Source organism: Enhydra lutris, unplaced genomic scaffold, assembly GCF_002288905.1.
Source record: "Enhydra lutris kenyoni isolate GAN:26980312 unplaced genomic scaffold, ASM228890v2 scaffoldscaffold51, whole genome shotgun sequence".
Lineage (NCBI taxonomy): Eukaryota > Metazoa > Chordata > Mammalia > Carnivora > Mustelidae > Enhydra > Enhydra lutris.
The window spans coordinates 1,020,913-1,046,502 of NW_019154135.1; the positions used below are offsets into that span (position 1 = coordinate 1,020,913).

Here is a 25,590-nt window from a genome sequence, read left to right on the forward strand (position 1 = left end):
TGGTCAGCATAGTATAAAGTAAAGAGTTGTTGAATCACTATGTTGTACACCTGAAACCAATGTAACATTGTGGGTCAATTATGCTTCAGTTTAAAAAGAAACTGGGTGGCTCAGTGGGTTAAGCATCTGTTTTGGGCTCAGGTCATGATCCCAGGGTCCTGGGATGGAGTCCCTCACTGGGCTTTCTGATCAGTGAGGAGCCTGCTTCTCCCCCTCCCTCTGCCTGCTGCTCTCCCTGCTTGTGCTCGCTCTCTGTCAAATCAATCAATCAATCAATCTAAAAAAAAAAGTAAAAGAAAAAGAAAAGGAGCACTTACAATATATAAACCATCGCTATGAAGGTGAAAAAATACACACACACACACACACACACGTAACGGAAGAGAAAACAGAAGACCATTACATTGGTCCAGGCAAGCAACAATGAGAATTACTTATATTTATGAGAAGCTAGTGTTGCCATAAAATTCAAATTCTCATCTTCCTCTAAACAGTTAATCTACAACATGTTCAAGATTTGTATTTAATGTCTTAATTCATTATAAGTAGAAAGGATCTGTAAGTGTTGCTTTACCAACGCTGTTAGTGAATTCACGATCATCCATCCCACACTTTTGCCCGGTTTCCCTGATGAACAGAGCATGCATCTGCTGATGGTGAGGAGTAGAGTGTGGGCATGGAGAGAGGAGACAGCCACTGACCCATGGGGCCCCCACATCTACTACATCTGTCCCTGCCCTTCTACTACTCGCTCCCTACTTAACCAGCCAAAGCCATTGTTATGCCCGGCTGACTCGCAAATCCTGCTGGCAGGGATGTACTAAAAACCTGACCTTCAACTCAGACTCTCTAATCCACATGCTCTATGATGTTTCTTCTCAGATTAGGGGGAATTTGGATCAGTCCTGGGTTCTGATGACATTTTTTGCACTTCTAAGATTATGATTTAATCTGTCTGTGGCAGACCCACCTGAAGCTCTTTACTGTTTTTCCAGATAACCTTTCCGAGCATTCTAAGCTTGTCATTTCCTCTTTGACCACATTTTATATGCATATTTCATGTTGAATTTCTGTAGCACACCTTCAAATCTGGAATCCCTAAATGTTCATGGACTTCCTTTATGAACATCCTAGTTCATAAACAAAATTATTCCACAGAATTTTTAGGACTTGGTCCAGGCTCCAGATGCATATGTCTACCTTTGCCTGTATGGTCACCAAAAAGGAACACAGGAATCCATACCCCTCCACAAAGTTGATTGTAGATCCTAGTCTTTTAGAAACCTCAGCAATGAATCTCTTTAACCTCAAGAATTCTCCCACGGCATCTCTTCTCTTGTGAGCCAAGCCAGAGCAAGCACATGACAAGGTAAAAATAACAAGACAGGGGTGCCTGGGTGGCTCAGGAAGTTAAGCGTCTGCCTTTGGCTCAGGTCATGATCCCAGGGTCCTGGGATCCAGCCCCGTGTCGGACTACCTGTCCAGCGGGGAGTCTGCTTCTGCCTCTCCCTCTACTCCTCCCCCACCTGTGCTCTCCCTCTCTCTTAAGTAAATAAATAAAATCTTTTTAAAAAAAGGAACAAGATAAAGTGAGCAAGTGGTAAATCAGGTTACATTCCCCACAATTATCATTTCTCAATTATTTAGTGAGCATCTATTATATGCAAGTTGCTGAGAGGAAGGAGGAAGATTAAGAGGGAAAAACAGACTTGACTGAAATGGTTACCTCCTGTAGGAAGATATTTGGCAAAAGAAGCAACCGGATACACGTTATTCATCATAATGCGAGGCGCCCCATGACTGTCTCCTTACAGGTGTGGGGAGAAGAGCAGTTCATTCTGGCTACAGTGGGGACCAGCCCTGGCTAGCAGTACAGAGTTACTCAGCTCCAGAACTTGCTGCAAGATCTTCTGGACTTTTTTTTTTTTTTTTTTTTTTTTTTTTAGAAAAATGAGCAGTGCATATTTTATGCAGGATCTCCTGCTTCTTTAATCTTGTTAACCAATTCAAACTTTTTTAAAGCCCCGTTTCCGTAAGTCGTGCTGAGTTCTGTACCACCACCTTCCCCCTCTGATTTAGACGTTGAGAGTTCTCAGATGGGGTTAAAATGAGTCTGGAAAGGAGGGCTGGAGCAAAGATAGTCATTCTCGAATATGGATAGAGCATTCTGGTTCCATTCTCCGGACCATGGAAACTATCATGCAGTCTTTTTTTTTTTTTCTTCCATTAGCAGTGTTTTAGGAAGATAATTCTGGTGGCAGATGGGCACTCAACTCATGACTTGATAACATTTGTCAAATTAATGAATGAGACAAAAGAGCAGAGAAGGTAAGCCATTAGAGGCCAGGTAATTAGGCTCTTTCAATGATCCAGACAATAATGAGGTTAAATTTAGGAAAACAAACATGGAAAGAAAGTAATAAATACAGATCCTATCTGAGAGGCAGAGTGATGCCCTCATGGAGGTCATTAATTACCTCCCCCAAATTTGTCTGGCTTTCCTCCTCCCTGGGAGTTGATGGGATGACACCTCCTGGTCTGGTGTTTTATTTAGCACTGCCACATGTTGTTAATGGCCAATGAGCTGCTGTAGAAAGTGATGACGTGACTTCCAAACCGGAGGGTTTAATCCCCACCCCTCAAAAGCTGTCATTCCTTCTGGCATCATGTTGGCCACGTTCAAGATAGTGAGTGCTCCATCAGCTTGGACACGGAAGTGACTGCAATGAGCTAAGACAACTGATGATGACATGAAAAGAAATAAACTTTGTTGAGCTAATCCATTGGGATGTTAGGGCTGTTTATTACCACAGTATAACCTGATCTATCCTCACTGATCACGTTTGTGTTTGCCTTTTGCGTCCATACTGCATTAACAAAGTAAAAATAATGTTGCTTTACTTTTCATGAGCAAGATAAACCAGACTGGCAGAAATCCACAAAATTTATTGCAAAAACATGGGTGCCAGCATAGGTGAGACCATATTACATTCCAGCATCTATTGCTTTTTATGAATTTTCCAAAAATTCTTCTTTTGATGGCTCTGTTCTTCCAGTAGGGTTTTCATTAATATAATTATTTCATTGAAACTATTAGTTTTCCTCTTTTTAACTTACTACATACGAAAGCTTAAAACGAACTATGTGAATCGGGTGGCTAATTTGCATGTCAATGCAACCTCATCAAATTAGCCTTGAGGTGTAGTAATTATTCCACTAAAGAATTTTGCTGCAGAGTTGGGAAAAGAAAATACAAATGAGAATTACAATAATCTGGTGATGTAATAGGAGTAACTTTTTGCCATACAATTAAAGTCATTTTGGAACAGGTTTCTTTTCAATGAATCTGGAATGGAACTGCAAATCTAACAAGGACATATGGTTAATTCCTATGTTTCAAAATATGAAAATAGGTGTAGCTTAAGGAGAGTTTTATCACTTATTGCGTGAGCCAAACAATGCTAGGATACGCGCGGTCCTAGAGTCATCTGTAGATTCTTCATCTACAGACATCTTCATCTGTAAAGTAAGAGCAAACACATGCTATTTCCTCTTCTTGAGAAATAAGCAAGAACCCATGAGATAAGAACTATTAAGCCGTATTGGTAACCTTGACGTTGTCGTATGGGAACAACGGTGCATCACCTGCGTAGAGTTTGACGTTCAGTCCCCATAAGGAAGGCTTGTAGTACAATGGGGGAAGTGAAAAAGAGGAGATCCCAGTCCGATTCTTAAAAAAAAACTCTCTTGCTATACACTCTAGCAACCAGAGCCTTCTAAAGGAATCAGCTACCGCATCTTTGTCACTTAACTTTTTTTAATCTGAACTGACAGCTCACTGGAGAATAACTGTAGGGAATAATCCCCACAGTGGCAGAGGGATGGATTAAATCAACCATGAAAATAAGCACTGGCCCATGTGTCTATAGCCTAAAAGAAATTTGAGTGAACATAGTGCTGTGTTTAAACCAGGCACCATATACTTTGAATCGCCTGTAATATTTTCTCCTGCAAATGTTCATTGGAAGGGAAAAGCGAAGAGAGACTGCTGTTTTGAAGGCCAGCGTACATCTTGCTTTGTCTGATAAGTGTAGAGAATTATGTTATTATTTTCTTAGCATAGGAATAGCAGATGGATATACTCCTTCTCTTTCCCCCATACCCATATCTCCCTTTTTAGTGAACACGGCTTCACTTCTACGCTAACGATTTGAAATTTTCTCTGGGAACACCACGCTCCATAACTGTTAGCTATAATTTTAAACCTTTTAACCTCCACTTAAAAGGTGGATTGGCCTTTTGAGGAGAGGTCACCAAGGAAGTTAATAACTGTTTCTCACATTTATGGGGGAAAAATAATGGGATTGAATGTTATGCAAGCACTTCTTTGAGCTGCTTCTTATTCTACCCAAATGCATTTTCTGTCATTTAACTCACATGGCAACTCAGTGATGTTCTCAGACCCTCAAATCTCTCAAAACAAAACAAAAACTTCCCCCTGATTATTCCTGTGTTGGAGAATGAGCAGAGCCTAGAGAACCGTCATCCGTTAGGGGTCTCATTGCTTTCAACCGTATTCTTTGCTGAGTCTTTGCCAACCTCCAGAAGAGAAGGAAACCAGTTATTATGGAAGGGTTAGGATTTGCCGATGAATAAATTTGGTCTCATCTGTCGAACAAATAGATTTCAAATCAAGAATGAATGTTGCCATAGACAGTCTATGACTCCCTGCAGGTTATGGAAAAATCAATCAAGCAAAATCAAGGAACATGTAGAATCTATCCACGGGAATTTAGTCAAAATGCACATTCAAATCCTAGGCGTTCTCATTTGATATGCTATTAACACCTGAAGAAGACTTAAAAATCTGATGGGAAAAAGCAGGAGGGGGTTATTTAAATCTTTTTTGGAAGGAAGATCTTATTTTTAAAAAAGGTTTAGTATTGATAGAACTGCATTTTCATCCTTTACTCATGTTGTATGCTTATTTGAAGAGCACGATATCCATCCCACGTTCCTCAACAGCTCACAGTGATGCTTTTCTAGTGCTGGGGAGAGTCTGGCTAGTTCCCAGGTTGTCCTAGCTAGTCATAGAAATTTCCAGCTCTGGTTTCCCTCTGCACCTTTCAAGAACTTTTTTTGTATGTCTTTCTCTTTTCTACTTTATATTTTTGTCTAACTACCTGAAAGGCTGTCTTTGCCTTCAAGAAAACTGCATTGGTTAAGAAATCCATATGCATAAACCCCTCTTAACACCTTTTTACATTTTTAATCAATCAAAGATGTTTACCACACTCACTTACAGCTTCTCTTCAGCATGAACTAACCTCACTTACAGCTTCTCTTCAGCATGAACTAACTAGGTTTCACCACACTGGATAAATCTGATTACAGATTAATCCAGGCAGCCTTATTAGAGTGTCCACTGACAGATGAAGGATAAAGAAAATGTGGTACATATGTATACCATGGAAGATTCTTCAGCCATGAGAGAAAAGGAAATCCTGCTGTTTACAACAACCTGGATGGATCCTGAGGGCATTATCCTCAGGATATCCATATATCCTAAGCCAGACAGAAAGACAAATACTGTATGATTTCACTTATATGTGGAATCTTTAAAAAAAAAAAAAAAAACTCATAGATTCAGAGACCAGATAGGTGGTTGCCAGAGGAGTGGGATTTGGAGTGGATGAAATGGGTCAAGGTGCTCAAAAATTACCAACTTCCAGTTAGAAGATACATAAGGTCTGGGGATGTAACATGCAGCATAGTGAATACAGTTGACAATACTAGATCATATATTTGAAAATTACTGAGAGAGAAGATCTTACAAGTTCTCATCTTGCAAGGATAAAACAATTGTAACTCTGTGTGATGAAGGTTGTTAACTAAAATTTTTCTAGTAATTATTTTGCAATATATAAATGTAACAATCATAATGTCATACACCTAAAACTAATACATTCAATTATACCCCAAAAAGAAAACAATCTTATTAAACTTATTTTATTTTAAAAATAGTTTATTATTTTCTCCAGAGACACTGATATATATGTAAGTCATATATATATAGTTATATATGCAATTATGTGTGTGCATATACATTGTATATATGTATGTATATATACATATACATATGTATATACATGTATATAAGTGCATTGTATGTATATGTACATTGTATATATAAAAATATATTAAAATACATTATATACATATGTATATGCATTGCATATATGCATATTATGTATATGTACATTATATATACACTGTATATATGTGTATATATTATATTTGCAATTATGTGTCTATATTGTACATATGTACATTATATATATATACATTATATAATGTACATTTTTTGTTTACATATAGGTATATAATTTCTTTATCTATTGAATGGTCATGTTTGACTACAACAGACAGAAATATCTTTAGATTACTCCTAATTGGACCATTCACAGTATTAGTTCTACATATATGCATGCATAAGTTTGAGTCAGAAAAAGCAAAATGATGGTGTTCCCAGGTCAAGTGAGTTTGGTGAGTGTTGAATGAAAAATGCTAATCAGGTTTCTTTAATGCCAAAATTCTAAGTTATTGATATTCTAATGCTCACTGTGGGTTTCCAAAAATAGAATACAACATACAGTATCTCTCAAATTATTTGACCACATAATGCTGTTTTTTCATGAGATCCTATGGAATGATGTTTGGGAATATGTCTCACATGAGGAAAGAATGTCTATTGTGGACTTTTCAAAAGAAGGTTTAAGTCACAGTTGGTGTCATTGATGGAGCACAAGGCGAAATTGGTTCCATCCAGCCCAGGGAGCTCAAGGACCTCTATCTAATTAGTGTTGCGGAATGGATCCAAATATCACTATACTCACTCACACCCAAAAAGACAGGTTTACAAAACGAGAATGTCTTTTTTAATTTACAAAAAGAAATATAATTGTTAAGTGGACCTGATATGGTTGTCCTTTGGCGAACAATTTCTCTGCTTATAGAAGGACAAAACCATGAAAATTCTAATCTTGGCAGAAGATTTGCAGATGACCATGAATATGAAATTAAGCATGTCGATTATTCAAAGATAATATGGCCGTGAATATTTGCACAAGGAGGTATATCTGTCCCCTGGGCCAGGTAGGTCATGGCCTCAGAACACCATTCCAAGCCCAGGACTGGTTTCTGTAACACATCTCTTTCTGTGCTTCTGGTGATAACTAGCCTCTGTCTGATGGTTAGTTACTTCCTATTGCTATATTAAAACTTTCATCAGTTCAAGGCCTTCAGTGGAAATGATCTCTAAGCAATATAATAGCAACACCCATTTCTGTTTTGTTCAATCCTCTATCACCAGCATTCTGTTCAGTAATTAATTGACCAAAGTATTAGAGGCTGGAGACCACCTGTCTCTTTAACTTGGCTTGGTATAGATATAGATGTAAATATAGATAGATATACAGATGACATACATTATGTCTGTAGGTATGGGATTATATATACATATGGTGGCATGAATGCAGATACAGATATGTATGTGATGGTGTATTCATAGATATAAATAGATATATCCTTGTCTACATAGAGAAATAGTCAAGGGGACCTGATATGATTGTGTTGTGACCAAACCATTATAGATGAGTTCCATGCAAATTCATATCCTGTCACTCTGAGGGCATTTCTGAGTACCTTTCTGGGCCTGCTACACAGCATCATGACCTCTGGTGGTAATTTTCAGATACTGTATGGTGGTTCTTAGGAAGTTCTTTGATTCTGGGGCACTGGAGTCACTTCCCCCCATTCGAGAATAAGAAGCTCCGGGAGTTTATGCCACAGACCACCTGGAGCCAATGACTTCCTGGTGCAGGAAGAGGAGAAGATGAACTTCAAGACAGGACAGGCTCTGAGTGCAGTTCATGCTTCAGAGCCCCTGGGGAGAGGATGAGATAGGGGAGGGGTGGGGAGTTCACCTAAAATCTCACCACCCTTTGCTTCTTGCCCTTCTCTATCCTGTTTTTCTTTACTCCCATCCTAGTTTCTTCTGGAAGCCCTTCTTAATAAATCACTGGCACTTGAAGCCTTGGCTCAGGGTTTGCACTGGGAAAAATTGAATCTAGGAGACTGACTTTATAAGGTTGTTGGGAGGATGGAAAAGAAAGATGAGGGTCTAGAACCATGCCTGGCCCCAAAGAATTAGCTATTGTCCTACAAGATGCAGCCCAAGTGTTGACACTGATTTTCTAGAAACCTTTGTTGATGTAATGCAGGCATGTAGTTAAAAATCATTACAGTAAGAGGGTTTGTGAAAAAATGCAGCTGTACTCCTCCCTACCCTCAGGAGTACTCCTCCAAGGTGAGCACATTGAACAATTCCCAGTTTTATTCAGGTCTTACGGGCTTATCTCCATGTTTCTGAATACTTTCCATCTCTATCTGCCTCTTCATTTATTAGCTGGATGTCTCATCTGCTCATTTCCTGCTATGGTGTATGAGGGTTTAGTTCCTTTACAATGTCTGCTTCCTTTTCCTCCCATCCACTGATGGAAGTATAGCCCTAATCTTAGTTACCTTTGTGACTTCAAATATCACCTTTAAATCCCCATTTGTTCGGTCCCCTATGGAGGGGTCTCTTGAGTCCCCACTTAATGCTCTGGTTCTCACTTCCCCTCCTCCCACCCAGGAAACTTTCACTTCACATTGTCAAGGATTTTAGTAGCATTTATGTTCTCATTAAATCTTGCATACCTTATTTACAGGCTGTTTCAAAACTTGAAAGCCAGTAAATACTTTTAACCTTAATATGGCTACCTTATTATTTCCTACAAAGCCAAGACGTGTGTTGTGATCACATGCCCTTCTAGTCTGGATTTTAGTGCCACTCAAAGAAAACATTCAGATAGACTCTCCTTTTGTCCTTCATCAAGTCCTCAAAATCACACCACATCTCACTGCACAACTGGGTCATGTTGTCTGTTTCTTTTATTGTTTCTTATAAAACCATACCTTGTTCTTATATTGTTTGTTTGTCTTGCCTGAAGTATCTTATTATCCATCTTTTTTTTTTTTTTTTAAGATTTTATCTATTCACCTGACAGAGAGATCACAAGCAGGCAGAGAGGCAGGCAGAGAGAGAGGAGGAAGCAGGCTCCCCTAGAGAGCAGAGAGCCCGATGCGGGGCTCGATCCCAGGACTCTGAGACCATGACCCGAGCCGAAGGCAGCGGCCTAACCCACCGAGCCACCCAGGCGCCCCATTATCCATCTTTTTTTATTGTCAGAAGAAATGTATACTTTTTTTAGGAAGTGGTTACCATCTTCCAGCTTCTTTTTCTACAGCATTGAAACGGTTCCACCTTTCTCCTTGGAGCTCAGTGATTTCTTGTTCTGATTTGGAACGACCCTTTAATTTCTTGATCATGGCTTTCCCAAAGAGCTTTTGATTTTGCTAAAGTTTCTAGTTTCCTTTCTTTTTTTCCATATTTTCAAATTCTTCCATGATCTTATATATTCTACCACTTCTATGGAATCTTCCTTTTTTTTCTGGAGAGAGTTCACCTAAACCTTGACTTCATGCTGCAATCTAGACTCATTGCTTTCTAGAACTTCCAGACATGGTTGTAGTGGGGCTTCTGGTATTTCTGGCCTGTGTGTCACACACTGCTCCCTGGGTCCTAAATATTCCTCTTTCCTGGCTCACCACCTTATTTTGTTGAAGTACCTTTTCATTTCCTAAGAAAAAAGTGTGTAAAGATAGGATGTACAAGCTTTGACAGTTTCCAGAATGGACCTTACTCTGCTCTTGCTTTTGGCAGAAAGTTGAGCCAGCGATAGAACTCTTGGCTGGGAATCATCTTCTTTCAGAACTTTGAAGGCAGTGCTCCTCTGATCTTAGCCATATGGTTTTGCTAATGGGAGGTCTAATGCTAGTTTGACTTACATTGCTTTGTAGATTGCCTCTTGTCTCTCCGAAATTTTTCTAAGTTTTTAAAAAAATCTTTATCTTTATTCTGCAATTTAATGGAAAGTATCCAATTGGTCCTCTCTTCTTCCAACTTGGTTGGAACACAGTTGGAAACTGGAATGGCTTCCTAAGGGCTTGGAAGAGTGTTGATAGCTCAGTGTATTGGGGTGAGATTGGGAACTGACTGGCTTTTTTAGGGTACATAAGAAGAGGACTTTACTTTGATGTGCCTACATCCACATTGGAAATGCTAATTCTATTCCCCAGACATGCTTTTCAATTTCTTTAGAGGAGAGCCTTCCCATGATTTTTCCTGAGAGTTTAGGTTGTCCTAGATGTGGGGATGGTAGGAGATCAGCTGTCACCTAAGGGCTCCCCGGCAAATCCTGCTGGACATTCCAGCAGGCCCAGCCACCTATGAGTCCCCAGCCTCCCTGATGCATTCTGGGAAGGTGCAGCTGCCTTTGGGATGGCCCGTGCTGCAACTTCTTCCTTTTGCTTTGCTATGGGTGCTCCTTTGCTTTTAATCTTCCTTGTTTAATGCAGCATCTGAAAGCTAACATTATGTCTCATACTTAAATACTTGTAAAAATACTCCAACAAGAGTAGCCCCAAATATGTCCACAAAGGCAGTAACGGGTGGCAAATTGCCCTCATATCTAAAAAATATGCTAAAGATACTGAAAGATTCCCAGGTGTCTGTTTTCCCTTTTTTCCCAAACAGTGATTTTATTTCAATATTTTTTTGCTAGTGGAAGAACAGATTCATTTTTCAGAAGAACATTCTCAAAGTTACGGAGAGATGGCAAAGCAAGCTGCTCCAGTTGAAGGCCAGGGGAAGAGCCACTCCCTCTGGTCTGGGCTGCTGGGACCCCCAATGGCAAGGGCTCCGGACCCCCTGGGTGGTGCTTTAGAATGCAGATTTTGGCCTACTCTCTGGAACTGACTTTTCTAACAAGCTCCCCAAGTGATTCTGTCCACAATTTGAGATAGGCTGCCTAGAGTTGGCCAAAAAACAGCCCACAAAAGAAAGAAGCTTGCATGGTTCAGCACTAGCTGGTAATTTGTAGGGATTTTTAATTGGAAGAGTATTTTTCTCTTTGTTTTCTCTTGCTATCCAAAAGATACTGAGATCTCTGCCTTACGTGCAAAAGAAACAAACAACATATTAAAGATATCTCTGGAGATGGTAACAAAGACCACATGTGAGAGGAGTATGTCATACTCTGAAGCAGAACTGATTTTGCTTGTTTTTAACACTATTGCCAAAAATAAAAACAGTTTTCCCCCAAAGTTCACCTTCTGCACTTTTTCGAAGTCCTCCCTTCTGGGCACACTCTTTTTCCCACCCACTTAGCAAAGCTTCTGTCTACTGGTGCAGGCTGAAAATGCCCTTAATCAGGGAAACGAAGGGTTCCTGACCTGTGCACTTGCTTCTGCCATCTTGGATGTTATTTTCTGGGGACCTGGGGGAGGGCAGATATCCAGTTTTACCAATTTAAGTTCTTCTGGTTGGGTTGTCCTACATTCTGTTCTTTTTGCTTCTCCTAGGGATTTTAGTGAGCAACAAACATGAACGATAAATACAGCATTAGGGAAGCAAAGGCCACATTAGGAAGCGTGAGTTTTCTATTTGGAGACCCATGAGCCCATTGATTTGTAAAACTGAATGGATCTAGGAGTCTAGTCATTGTTTCCAATGAAGGACAAATCTATCTAAAGAACTCTTCACTGCCACCAATAATACTCCAGAGACGACAATGTCACAGAGTTCTATGGGCAACATAAGCTGATACCCTACTTGGTTACTTTCCTTAAAATGTCAAGATGAGCCCAGTGAGGCAGCTGCCCAATGTCTAAATGTAGATGAGACATTCTCTTACCAGAGGCCCCACCTGTGTCTCTCCCTCTGCTCCACCAGGCACAACTTTTGCTGGTGCCTCCCTGAGCCCTCAGAACTGCAAAGATGTGCAGAGTGGAGAAGGATTGTCCTCTCCCCTTGTGGCATCCCAAGACAGTATAGCTTGGTCCCCAGTGTGTGGATATAGAAAAACAGCTTTTTTTATTATTGCAGTAAAATATGCATGGCAGGGCGCCTGGGTGGCTCAGTGGGTTAAGCCGCTGCCTTCGGCTCAGGTCATGATCTCAGGGTCCTGGGATCGAGCCCCACATCGGGCTCTCTGCTCGGCAGGGGGCCTGCTTCCCTCTCTCTCTCTCTCTGTCTCTGCCTGCCTCTCTGTCTACTTGTGATCTCTCTCTGTCAAATAAATAAATAAATAAATAATCTTTAAAAAAAATTTAAAAAAATATGCATGGCATAAAATTTGTCATTTTAACCATTTTAAGGTGTACATTCCATGGCATTAAGTACATTTGTGATGTCCAACCACCACCACTACCTACTTCTAGAACTTTTCATTACCCTTTCCAGAAACTCCATACCTGTCAGCAGTGACTCTCCATTCCCCACCCCCAGGTCCTGGTGACCAATAATGTGCTTTCTGTGTCTACGGATTCACCTATTCTGCACACTTCATATAAATGGAATTATACAGTATATGGCCTTTGGCATCTGGCTTCTTACACTTTGCATCACACATTGCCCTTTCTGTTTTTACTTGGTGCCCTCTGTTTCCCTAGGAGCAGGCTTGCACCAGGGGTCAGGGCTAAGGATGAATTTGAATAGTCTTTACCATGCTGCTCTTTTCAGGATTCTGGGCACTTTCAATGAGAAGTCCTCTCCCGGTTCCTTCTCCTTAGCATGAGTGCTCTACCCTCTGTAAATGCATTTCTATGAGGCTCCTCTAGTTCCCAGACATGCCCAGAGGTATGGCATCAACAGCTAAGTAATAGCTTGTACTTCTTTCCTGCCCACCGTCAAACCCAAATCACCAGTTTGCCAACAGAGCCCACATTTGCTTGAGCCCTGGAAAGGGCAAGGAAATGCTGAGGTTGAGATCCCAGATGGAGTGATTATATGAGTGCAATGTTATACTTGGTGTTAACAAAAGTGAACACTTCCTGTAGTATTTGCCATTTTGCTTTCTGTTATCCCAAGATGTTTCAAATACCTTGAAGGCATAAAACACACCTGTGGACTTGCCCTTCCAATGCAGATATGCATCTTCCAGAATCTTCTGTGGACTTGCCCTTCAAACATGGATATGCATGATGCTTCCCCTTTTCCATTCCCCAGCCTTGGAAGTAGTCTATGTAAATCCCAGCCAATGTAATTGATTCTTTTGGTGGTATGGCTCTATTACGTGTGAGACTTCCAAGGAAACCCCTCACAAAGATTCAAAAGAAGAATTTTTTCCTAATGTACAGTTGATAAATAGAAACTGAGCAAATGGAGAAATGGAGGATTCTTGGCTACTCCTTTGTCATATTAAATTATTTGGGAGGTTTCGAGCCACAGATTTTGCCATAGTGTTCTCTCTAGGAAATTCAGAGTTTGCTGGAGTTTTGTTTTATGTTTCTTTTTTAACATTGTAAGTTAAAAAAAAAAAAGTTAAATGCCCTAATGTATATTTCTATGCATCTCATTTTCTTTCATAGCTATTGGTATTGTAGTTACATTTTATATTTACCATCTATTGTAAAAATCTCTAATCTTTCATGCATAAGGTCAGGGTTTCATCCCTAAAAATCTTCATTTTATCCACATTCTCTGTAGTTAAATGTCTTTGAACCCTCCTACCTTGTGTCCGTATCTCACTATGCTTTACACAATGAGCCCTTTAGACGCTCCCTGCTTTACCACTTTTTTTAAGCTTTTGTTTACATATTGTTATGTACGTGGCTTTAGTTCTTCAGACCAGAGTTACATTCTTGTATCACTCCCTTGTGCCTTTCTTTGCACCCAGTACATACCTGGACATATTTTATAGTCCACCATTTTTTGCTTGAAGATGCCAAATTAGTTTATGTAACTCAAAGAAGTTTTGTTTAGCTTAATTTAATGCCTTCCCAGGCAAGCTGCAGATTATGGGAAAGAAATAGCCAAGCAGCGTGAACGCACCAACATAAAGGAACGAAGACACATTTGGAACGGTGTCTCATTAGTAGGTTAGGGTCTGGTGCACCTACCCATCTGCCAATATCTGTCTGCCAATATTCCCCAGTCTATCCTGCTTCTAAATGCTGATTTAGATAAATGCTTTTCTAACCAAAATGAAACAGTATGGTATCTAAGTCAACCATGAAAATAAGCACTGACATATGTGCCCCTCACCTGAAAGGAAGCAGGACAGGCTTGATTTGAATCAGGCAGGAGGCCAGATGCAATCAGATTCCCAAAATCTGTAAACTCACCAAAAGGAAAGATCAAACCCCATTCTCCTGGGACCCTACAGATTGCGGGAGATCCTGGGAGGTCAGAATTGAGTGGGGCTCCCAAATCTTCAATAAAATGTGATTTTGTATAATAGGAATGTGCGAGTGACAAAATCAGGCCATTCTCTTGAGGTTCCAATACATGGGAAGACTGGGTACTTTTTCCAGAGAGATTTAATTTCCCAGAGCATTTTTAGGTTTGCTGCAGAACGGAGCAGAAGCTTCAGAGAGTTCCCACTGACTGGGTATTTCGCGGCCTTGTCTCATACACACTATCTCTACCTCTGGAGTCCCAGAGCACCCCAGACTTCCATGCAAGGCAGGACATGCACTGCACCAAGTGCTGAATAGACCTAGAGTCATTCACCAACCCAGTGAGTACTGGCCGTCCCAACCCGTCCAACAGGAGAGCTCTACAAGGGACCCGAGAGCACAGATAGGTATTTGGTGCCCCTGGGAACTGTCAAGCTATCATTTCGCCGATACAGGTGTGCCTGGCTTTGAACAAACCCAATTTAAAAAGAAATACTAATAAACCGGATTATAGGTTTAAAATCTGACTTAACATCGGCGGCTAACTGGGAGCGATCTTTGCACCACTTTCAAAAGATAAGCTCTCCGCTTTCTCTAAGGTTTAAAGTCATTCAAACTTCCCAGAGCCTCTGTTGCAGGCACTCCGTTCTCCACATTGTCCTTCAGAAATATCACTTAAGCCATGCTGTGTCATCTGGCTATTTCTCACATTCCAGACCGTAATATCCTCTCTTCCTTCCTTTCGAGGAATGACCCTCTTTCTCTTGAACCCTCTCTGCTCTCATTCCACAACCTCCATGGACACTGCCTTGGCCTCTCTAACCCACAGAAAACCCCTGGCCTGATTCCCTGGGTCCTTCTGGTCTACCATCAGTAGGGCTCTATAACAGTTACTCCCAGACCTGATTGTTTTTTTATGAGTTAATCTTATCTCCATAAATAGACTATGAACTTCTTGAAGACAGGATTAAATCCTACCTACTGCCTGGCACAGTACTAGTGCCTAGATGATGTTCAATAAATTTAACAAAATGATTCTTAAATTTACAGTCGCTGCTTGATTTTCTTACCACATCCTCTAGGTGTCCTCAACATAGGGTTCAATGTGCACACACTTCTCAAGAACATATTTGTTGTATGAAGGCAGGTAAAGCAATATTCCACTTTACAGAACCACGGGATTTTTTTCTAAAGGAGCTTTTTTTTTTAAGATTTATTTATTTATTTATTTATTTATTTATTTGACAGAGAGAGAGAAAGAGAGCATGCACACAAGCAACAGAAGGGCAGACTTAGAAGCAAGCTCCCCACGGAGCAAGAAGCCTGATGTGAACTCTATCCCAGGACACTGGGATCATGACCAGAGCCCAAGGCAGATGCTTAATTGACTGAACCACTCAATCGTCCCTAAAGGAGCACTTAAAAAAAAAAAAAAAAAAAGGAACTAGTTTAATGTTACAAACAGGAGTTATTACTGTTCAAATTGTTGACTAATTAATTCTAAGTAAAGGAAAAGCAGGAAAACATTTCAGTCAAGACCTATGGGTTCAACATTGATCCTTGTATGTGTTTGTAGGCGTGTCGGAAAGCTTTTAGCCTGAGGTTCAGGTAAAGGAGGAAGTGAACTTGTGGCAATAATTTTCTCTAGATCATTCACTGGCCAAACTCACAGTCTTCCTGCTGCAGAAACTGTCCAGTGCTAGATGGGCATAGAACAAATTTAGTGTGTTTAGTGTGAAGAAGCTCACCTTACTTTTCAAATAACAAGGAAATCTTAAAAAGATGATTTTGTTCTCTCAGTTCCTGGCCTGTTTTTGAGGTGCTGACAGGTCATGTCTAGGTACCACTGCAGAGTTCGCAGTAGCCTACTTTGACCCTTCCGTGTGGAGGTGAGGGGTGAGGGGGTTCTGTCTCTTTGATCAGCAGACAAATATTCAGACTCAGGCTTTTGTCTCTGCAAAGCCTAGAAGCATGTGCCACGTTTAAGAAAAAAAAAAGCCACCAAAAATGTAGAAACTTGAAACTAACATGTCTGTGCAAACTGGGGAGGTCTGAAGCGGCAGGTGGGAGAGACGCCGTTGATGGGACCTGTGATCCAAAGCAGATTACAGTTCAGTTTCTGTTCTTAACTCCGGCCGGGCATTTGCCAAAAGAACTAAAGGGACTGAACTTTTACACTGGAAAGACAATCTTGAAAGCCTCCGTGGCTTTCCCAGGCCCGTGTGCGAAGGAAGAGAGAAAGCGAGTAGACGTTACTCCCACTTCGGGCGCAGCCCTGCCTGACTCTGCTCGGTACCCTTGAAAGTCATGCCTGATGGGGGACAGGATGGTCCCTTCCCAACGGCAAAGTCTCCCCCTCGAAGGGACTCTTGTCTCCCAGTGCCCCCACGACCCTCGCCAGCCCGGAAGAGACGAGGGCGGGCGAGCAAACTCTTCCCCTCGCGGCTCCCGCCGGACGAGCTGTCGGAGACCCCGCCAGCTGTGGTCGCGTGTGTCTCAAATCCACGTTCCCTTTCTCTCCTTGTAGCTACCTCATCCCTGAACTCCCAGCTCCAGCAGCTCCAGCAGCTCCAGCAGCTCCAGCCGCCGCCGCCGCCGCCGCCGCCGCCGCCGCCCGCCGGCCAGCACCCGCCGCCCGGGCCGCACGCGCCCCCGCAGCCCCCGCAGCCGCAGCCCCAGCCCGCCCCGCCCCAGCAGCCGCCTCCCGCCTCCCAGCAGCCGCCGGCTCCGCCCGCTCAGCCCCAGCAGCCCCACCCCCACCCCCAGAACCAGAACCAGAACCAGAACCAACCGTCTCCAACTCAGCAGAGTGCAAGCCCCCCTCAGAAACCCAGCCAGTCTCCGGGACATGGCCTTCCGTCGCCGCTCACGCCACCCAATCCTCTGCAGGTATGCTCCCCGCCCCGCCCTGCCGGCCCCGGGCCCTGCTCTCGGGCGGCCTCACCCCCCCCCCGCCCCCCAGCACCCACACACCTCCCCCCACCCCCCACCGAAGCCCAGGGCCTGCAAAACTTGGCGTCCGGGTCCACAGCACCTAATTCGAATTGATCTCTCAGACCCAGGGAGGAGGAAGTGAGAGCAGGCAGCTGGGGAGGCATGTAAACGAAACAAATAGAAGCCCGCTGATGTTGCCCTCCGATGGATAAATGTTTTCTCTTTCCTCCTGTGAGAGGGCACTGGAAGTGCACTTGTAGCCCGTAATAATTCCATTTTATGATACTTTCTGAAGGCAGCAAAGATAGCATCCAATTAAAATTATTACTAGCACAGTTTTGTAGCCCCGTGGAGAACTGCATCTCCTGTCCATGAGGCATGGTGGTTATTTCTCTGTATTATGAATACAACAGTGTCTTACCTTAAGTACTTTGTGCTCTTTTGTTTCTATTTTTCTAAAGACTCTCTGGGGTTAAGAGGGTAAAGAAATTCAGCCCCAGTCTGTGTCCCAGATTCCAACCATTCCAACCATGCTCTAACAAGTCCTCTAAAATGATGCACGGAGCCTCAACAAATCCACATCTTTATAAAATAATAAAGCTTCCAGACATTTACTTTATTACCTTGAGGCTGTGGGCATCAAAAAAAAAAAAAAAGAAAAGAAAAGAAAAGAAAGATATTCAGGCTAATTATGAAAGCTGATCTTTAATCTTCCCTCATTCGGGAGTACATAACTTTAAAGTTCAGAAAGCCATTCTTAACTTAGATAACTTTAAAATAAATTAGCTTCATAACATAATGGCCATGACGTCAACACCTCCAATCCAGAAATTAATAGTGCAGGTTTTGACTTATATAATGATGGGCTCCCCAGTGAGATGACCAACTATTTAGTACCAAGTGAGCAGCCTGGGCGCTCATTTCAAATGCCAACTCAACCTCCTCCTTGATCCTCAGTGTGGGACACAGGCAGCCCTCCCCTACCTGAGGGCGACAGTCACACTGCATCCTTAGGTCCCCAACAGCAAAGTATGCGAGGTCACGCTAGAATGACACACGGACAGAAAGGCAAGTGGATTAGAGACTTAGTATTTTAAGAACTGACTTTGTTTGTTGTCCCTTAACTTTGTTTCTGTGAACTTGAATTCTCAATGGTGGCCCAAAGTTTTCTTGGAAATGAAAGCATTTGAGTGAGATGAGTAATCACGTTTTCCCTGGCACTTGGGTCATGACTACTTTCAACGTGAACGCTCTCTTGAGTCGGTTTTGAGGATGTGTTTTTTAAAATCTTACAAGTGTGAGACAGCGTAATACCTTTGACCTGGGACTGACATGCACACAGGCTATAAACATCTTCAGTGTGCACTTGACATCTACAGAGAAAAAAGGTACGATCAAACTTACAAGACGCACAATCGTAGCCGTCCCAATGTTTTTAGTGTCCGGAATTCAACTCTGTTATTCCAAAGAATGAGTTTAATGCTTTTCAGGAGCAGTTAAATTTGACGGACCTATACACCGTCCGGTTAAAGACTTCTTCTACCTGAGCCACCTAAACAGGTGAAATTACCAAAGAAAAAATGTGTCCTTTTCTGAGGGGTGAGATTGCTTAGCTCAGTCCTCTGTTGTCACGTAGAATCCGGTGTTCATTACGGTGGAGTGAAACTTTGAACTCTGTGGACAACAGTCTTCTTGGAACACTGTCAACATCTTATAGATCTCTATTGGCCAGTGAAAGCCAGGTGTAGACAACCCATCTGAATGGCTGTTGACAGGACTTGTGGATGAGGTGACCAATCCGCCCCATGGAGATAAATTCTACTAGGAGAATTTCCCAAAGTTGTCCTAATGGTTTCCTATGAAAGTCCAGGGGCTACGTTTTGTTTTGTATTATTTTGCAAGAAATGAAGGGTTGGAGCCACATTTCATTCATTACATTACAACCTTGAGAGACTATTCTCATTTTTTGCTCTTGGGGTTTTAACTTACAAACTTAATGAATACATTGTAACTTCTGTTGATCTAATGGATGACCACTGAAGGAATTAATCTGTAGAGCTTTTAAAATTTTTACCGAGTAGATAGAGAACTAATTTTGAATAAATATATATCAGTGGGCATAAAAGGATTTTTCCCTTCACGATAGACGTATGTAAAGGAGATGAATTCCATGGTTTTGAAATACCAGTTTTTTCTACACTAGTTGAAGGATTTTTGAGTTTGTGGAACATGAAATGTTTGAACTTTTTAAAGAGAAAACTTTAAAAGGACCTGCGAAGATATTTAACTCTCAAAGGTAATGATCTTCATGAACCAGAACACAGTGTTTTTGTTTGAATATTATTAAGGGGAACAAAGATCAGCTAAATTCATATGTGACGGTTTAAATTCTATTTTGTGATTCTTTATTTTCATGTGGGCTTTGTCCTATGTTTTTCCAACTCTGCTTGAGAGAGAGTAATTAAGAACAACGCAACCTAGGTTGTCAGGGAGAACCAGTAATGCAGGAGGTTTAAAAAACCAAAAACTTTGAAGGATAATAATTACTTCTACAGTGTGCAGAGGCTGTCGTATCTTCAGGAAAAAAATAAAGAGCAGTGGTTTGTGTGGGTCTAATTGGGTGAGGTCATTTCTTGAGATGAGAAAAAAGATGAATCGTGCTGGCAGAGAGTATCACTCTAGACTGAAATTCTCCAAATAGTTCTTGTCAGGTTTTTCTCTAAGACTGCCATATAAGGTTTTCACCCTTTTACTCAAGTCCATGAAATTGACTGCATTTGCAAAACCCAGTTGTTGCTTCCAGACACATAGGAGTCTCTAGGATGGTCACTTCCGAGAACTAATCTTGGTTGCTCAGGGTTATAAGGGAGCACGCCCGTCCAGCATGAATACCAGCATCTGGCCCCTGGAGGGCTGTCTTTACATTGAGGCTCAAAGGCTACCCACCCACAAATTCATTCTTAGCAGGGGTGAAGAGAGAATTTACACTTCCCAGTATAAATAAGAAAAACAGATTGGATTTACAAAATACGTTGGTGGGTTGAATTTAATCCAGAGGTTCCTGGATAAATATCAATCCACACTTCATCCTTTTCCTCTAACCCACTGGCCATGGGCTGTGCTGGAATCTAAAACTAGAAAAACAGAGTGTGTTGGGTAGGAGCAAATCAGAAACATAAACGGAAGCAACTTCGGGGGCAGAAAACAGAGGGTCTCATTCCGAGGTAGGAAAAAAATGTTCAGTTCTAATTTGAGTACATAATTTTGATCTGGATAAAGCCCCTATAAACCGAAGAATATTGAAATACCTCCTTTCTGTGACCTTTGAGATGGCTTGTCTTTATCCCATTCCTTGAGATTTTTTATTGGCCCGAGAGAAATTCTAAGTGTGTATAAACGCCCCGATGTGTGCATGTTCCTTGGTCAGTGATCTGGGGGTGAGCCGGCCGTGGTTGGAGACTAGTCACGGTGCCCTGGGAAGGGAGCTCCCGGTTTTGAGGTTTCATACTCGTCTGACCCTTCTTCCAACTAGCTGACCATTTGGGACAAGTCACATGAGCTTTTGGACTTAATTTTTCTCGTCTGTTAAATGTGTGGTCTGGATGATTTTTAAGATCCCTTTCAGGCCCCGGAGTCTATGAAAATGTTCGTAGGCCTCTGTATTGGCCACTGAAAACGCGATGGTCCTAAGGAGTCTCTGGGTATTCTTCAAGGTCATGTTAATTTCTTCCCACTCAGCTGGGTGGCAGAGTGGAAAGAGAGTGGGGACAAACATAAGTGGGATAATGATAGCAGAAGCAGATTTTATCTTAGCCAGAGAGTCCAAATTAAAGTCAAGTTTTTATCCTTAGACAGTCACCGCTGTAAGCTCTGGTCCCAGATTGCTTTTCCACACCTATGCATTAGAGAAGCTTAAGAAACCAAATGCTGCATTTAACCTTGGCCTTCCGCATGCCGTCTTGCATGGCAGGAGGCAGGATAATCTTTTCCTTTTCTTGTTGTATTGCACATTTTAATAAATAACAGAGGAAGAGAGAGATCTGTGGAAGCAGTTAGGGGAGGGAAAGTTATCTGTGCTTGGATGAGGAATGAGGGGCATGGTCACCTCCTCAGAGGTGAAGTTGCTCGAGAGATAGTGTAAAATTGTTCTTGACCGTGTGCATTTGCCAAGGTAAAGGTCTTGTTACCACTCAGGCATCCGGGAGTAAAACTGCATCCAGATTCCACCTGTGCCATGTAGCGGACCCCGCCTCCTAATCTGATTTGGGACATTTTCCCACTGGCAGACTTTCAGTACGAAGTTCCAAAGTGTGTGAGTGATGGAGAGGATGGTACAGTATCCCTTGTTAAAACAGAGACCTGGGTGGCTCAGTCGTTAAGGGTCCGCCTTCAGCTCAGGTTGTGATCCCAGGGTCCTGGGTCTGGCTCCCTGCTTGGCGGGAAGCCTGCTTCTCCCTCTCCCACTCTCCCTGCTTGTGTTCCCTCTCTCACTGTGTCTCTGTCAAATAAATAAATAAAATTTTTAAAAAAAAAGAAAAGAAAAGAAAAGAAAATAGTCTCCAAAGGGCTTCTTCCTATAGAAAGGCTCTAAAGAACGCTCTATGTTAATTAACTGGAATTAAAAATAAAACTTAAAAAAAGAAAAGAAAGGCTCGGTGCCCTGGGCCAACCTCCTTTTTCTCTAGGAGTTAGTCTTAATTTAACATGGGATTAGTCAAAACTCTGTGGGTCTAAATTTTTTCATCTCTAAAGGGAGGGGGGTAAAATGAAACTTTCTCGAGCTCCGCCTTCCATTGTTCTTACAGTTTTAGGTTAACAAACCTCTGAAACTGTGTTGACTGACCCATACAGGTGCAGGGGAAAAACACAATTTTTTTTCTCTCTTCATTCCAGGTTCTCAGGCTGGGGCCCATAAATTTGACTAACAAAAGACAGACCCAACAGGAGGAAAATAAATAGGAGCTTATCAACTTGGGCATCACAGGTGGGAGCATTGAGTGAGAAGTAACTCAAAGGGGGTGGGTTCACACAGCATTTTAGCAAAACAATATACTGGCAGAGAAGTGACAAGACAAAGGAGAAGGACTTGGAGCTTCCAGGGAAGGCAGATTGTGGGAAGGCAAATATGGGAAAATTCCTTCTTTTCTTTCTTCCTTTCTTTCTTTCTTTCTTTCTTTCTTTCTTTCTTTCTTTCTTTCTTTCTTTCTTTCTCTTTGGATTTATTTATGTTAGAAAGAGAGAGAATGCGTGCACATGCATGTGATGGAAAGGGGCTGAGGGAGAGGGAGAGAGTCTTAAGCAAACTCTGTACTGAGTGTGGAGCCCAGAGCCCAAAGCTGGACATGGGGCTCCATCTCACGACCCTGAGATCACCACCTGAACAGAAACCAAGAGTAGGATGCTTAACTGGCTTTGCCACCCAGGCACCCCTGTACTGAGAATTTCATAGAAAGTAAAGGCTAATTTTGGCAAAATCTGTTATCGATTCCTCTCATGCTAGAAAGGTCTCCAGTTGTTCCTTGCCACCAACTGTGTCCTTCTCGGTAGAAAGGGGAAGGAGGGACATTTTAACACATTTATGTCCTGCTTTTGGCAAATAAGGAATGCTAGAGAGCTTTTCTTTTCTTTCTTTTTTTTTAAATTTAATTTTTTTTTTCAGTGTTCCAAGATTCATTGTTTATGCACCACACCCAGTGCTCCATGCAATACATGCCCTCCTTAATACCCACCACCAGGCTCACCCAACTTCCCACCCCCCTCCCCTCCAAAACCCTCAGTTTGTTTCTCAGAGTCCACAGTCTCTCCTGGTTCATCTCCCCCTCCAGTTTCCCCCAATTCACTTTTCCTTTCCTTCTCCCAATATCCTCTGTGTTATTCTTTATGCTCCACAAGTAAGTGAAACCATAAGATCATTGACTCTCTCTGCTTGACTTATTTCACTCAGCATAATCTCCTCCAGTCCAGTCCATGTTGATACAAAAGTTGGGTATTCACCCTTTCTGATAGAGGCATAATATTCCATTGTATACATGGACCATATCTTCTTTAGCCATTCGTCTGTTGAAGGACATCTTGGCTCTTTCCACAGTTTGGCGACTATGGCCATTGCTGCTATGAACATTGGGGTAAAGATGGCCCTTCTTTTCACTACATCTGTATCTTTGGGGTAAATACCCAGTAGTGCAATTGCAGGATCATAGGGTAGCTCTATCTTTAATTTCTTAAGGAATCTCCACACTTGCATTCCTACCAACAGTGTAGAAGAGTTCCTCTTTAGAGAGCTTTTCCTATATCTACTTCTCAGTTGTCCTCAACTCAAAATAATCCTCATGCTGAAGTGACACCTTTTGGGGTGGCATAGTCTGCTACCCTTGTAAGCATAGTCACATAACCCCTTTGGGGCCTTGGTTATTCTAAGAGAACTCAGATATCTCCATGCCCACATGAGGCTGAATCACAGTGTAGAATTCTCCTGGCCTGGACCAAAACTAAAGTGAAGCAAGGGATGTACTCAGATGCAAAATTCAAGGTGCTCCCCAAAAATGCAATTGTCAAGATAGATATTTCTTTAAAGATTTTTGAAAATTTATTTGTGTGTGAGAGAGAGAGGGCAGAATAAGCAAGAGAGACCACAAAGGGGGGGTGGGCAGAGGGAGAAGGGGAAGCAGGCTCCCCACTGAGCAGAGAGCCTGATGCGGGGCTCAATTCCAGGACCCTGAGATCATGATCTGAGCTGAAGGCAGACGCTTAACTGACTGAGCCACCCAGGCACCCTGACGATAGTGTTTTAATGCAGTATTTTTAAAAAATCAAAATGAATGCCAAAATCCATGATGCACTGGATATCAAAATTTTGGATATAGGATCAGTAATAACCTTGAGTCATATTGGAGTCTGAGGCAAGATAAAAAGTCAGCAATACTGATTTTGTTGATCATGAATTCTTTTGCATTCATTTTGTTTTTTTAAGTATCACATTAGATTCATCTTGATAATTGTGTTTTAGGGGAAACTGTTTAATTTTGTGCCTGAAATGACTGCTTCACTTCCCTCACCCTCAACCCCCACCATTTGGATACCAACTGTGTAAATGATTCAGTTGGCAAATACCCTCCAAGGCCAGTGACTTTGCATCCAATATAAATTCCATCCAGGTCTTGGATCCCACTTTCCAGTTGAACTTGACAGTTGTACCAAATTTTGTGCAGTAGAAAGGCAAGTGTGTGTTGGAGAGTGGATCGGAGCAGGGGGAGTATGGTGGAAATCCATGCTCACTAAATAATGTATGCGTGGGTCTAATAAACCAATTATTTTGATTGAATTGAAATGTTTTTAATTTGGTTGACATTTTTCACTGAACTGGTTTATGGTCTTATGAAAATGAGTGAGTTTGGTGACAGTGTTTATACTTATATTTATATTTATTATAGGCTATAAATGTGTGCAGCATTGTTGATTATACTACATATATGAAAGAGTATGAATTTATTTGGCTATACTACTGTCCAGGAAACTGAGGGTTTCATTTATCATTCACTCTTTCAGCAAGAGATTGGGTGGGAAACGGGAGTCCCTTTACCCAACCATACTCAGCACTGAGTAAAATAAACAAAACATATTTATCCACATTGTCTGCAAGGGACAATCTTTCCTTTTATGAAAGAAAGAAAATCTCCTTTAAAAAAAAAAAACTCTCAGTTCAACATTACTGACATTTCAAAGAATTTATTACAAGCATTTGAGATCCAGGAGGAACAACAAAGTTTATATTGCTTTGAGAGTGGCAGGGGGAAAACTAGTTTACAAAGAATATACTTATACAGTGTGGTGCTTCTTTGTCATTGTCTAGATTTACCATTTCTGGGTAGTGCTGTGTAGATTAGTCAAATCATGTAGAAAAGGGTTTAACAAAGCAGACAGCATGTTCACCCCACTGACTACGGAAGCTCACGTCAAGTAGCGATAGATAGGAGGGGTGCCAGATTCAAAGAGGGTGGAGAGATTATTGCTGCATTGGACATGGCAAGTTATAACTTCCTCAGGGAAGCAGCCCACTCTGAGCATCACAGTGGGCAGATCTGTGACTCATCGGCAACAAGTGCAGCCATGAGGCTGGAGCCGCACACGACGTCCAGTCCCATCACCGTCTGTCGGATGGGGCTGATAAGCGAATCTCAAAGCCTAGTTCAGAATATTTCTAAGCCGTTTCGCCTCCAGGTGCATAGATGCAGGTTTTAGTGGCAATTTGAGATACCCCAAATGGGCTGGCTGGCACCTCGCTCCGAATGAGCAAAATACAGCCACGTTTATGCT

The 25,590-nt window shown here is 41.9% G+C and overlaps 1 protein-coding gene across 1 annotated transcript in view; it reads left to right on the top strand.

The window, feature by feature from the left end:
- The window catches only part of LOC111157058 (POU class 6 homeobox 2), a 364,879-nt gene that overhangs the window by 236,177 nt on the left and 103,112 nt on the right, over positions 1-25,590 (top strand). Inside the window, exon 4 of the mRNA XM_022518270.1 lies at positions 16,871-17,232. Coding sequence (XP_022373978.1) covers positions 16,871-17,232 — 362 coding nt within the window. The remainder of the gene's footprint in view (positions 1-16,870; positions 17,233-25,590) is intronic.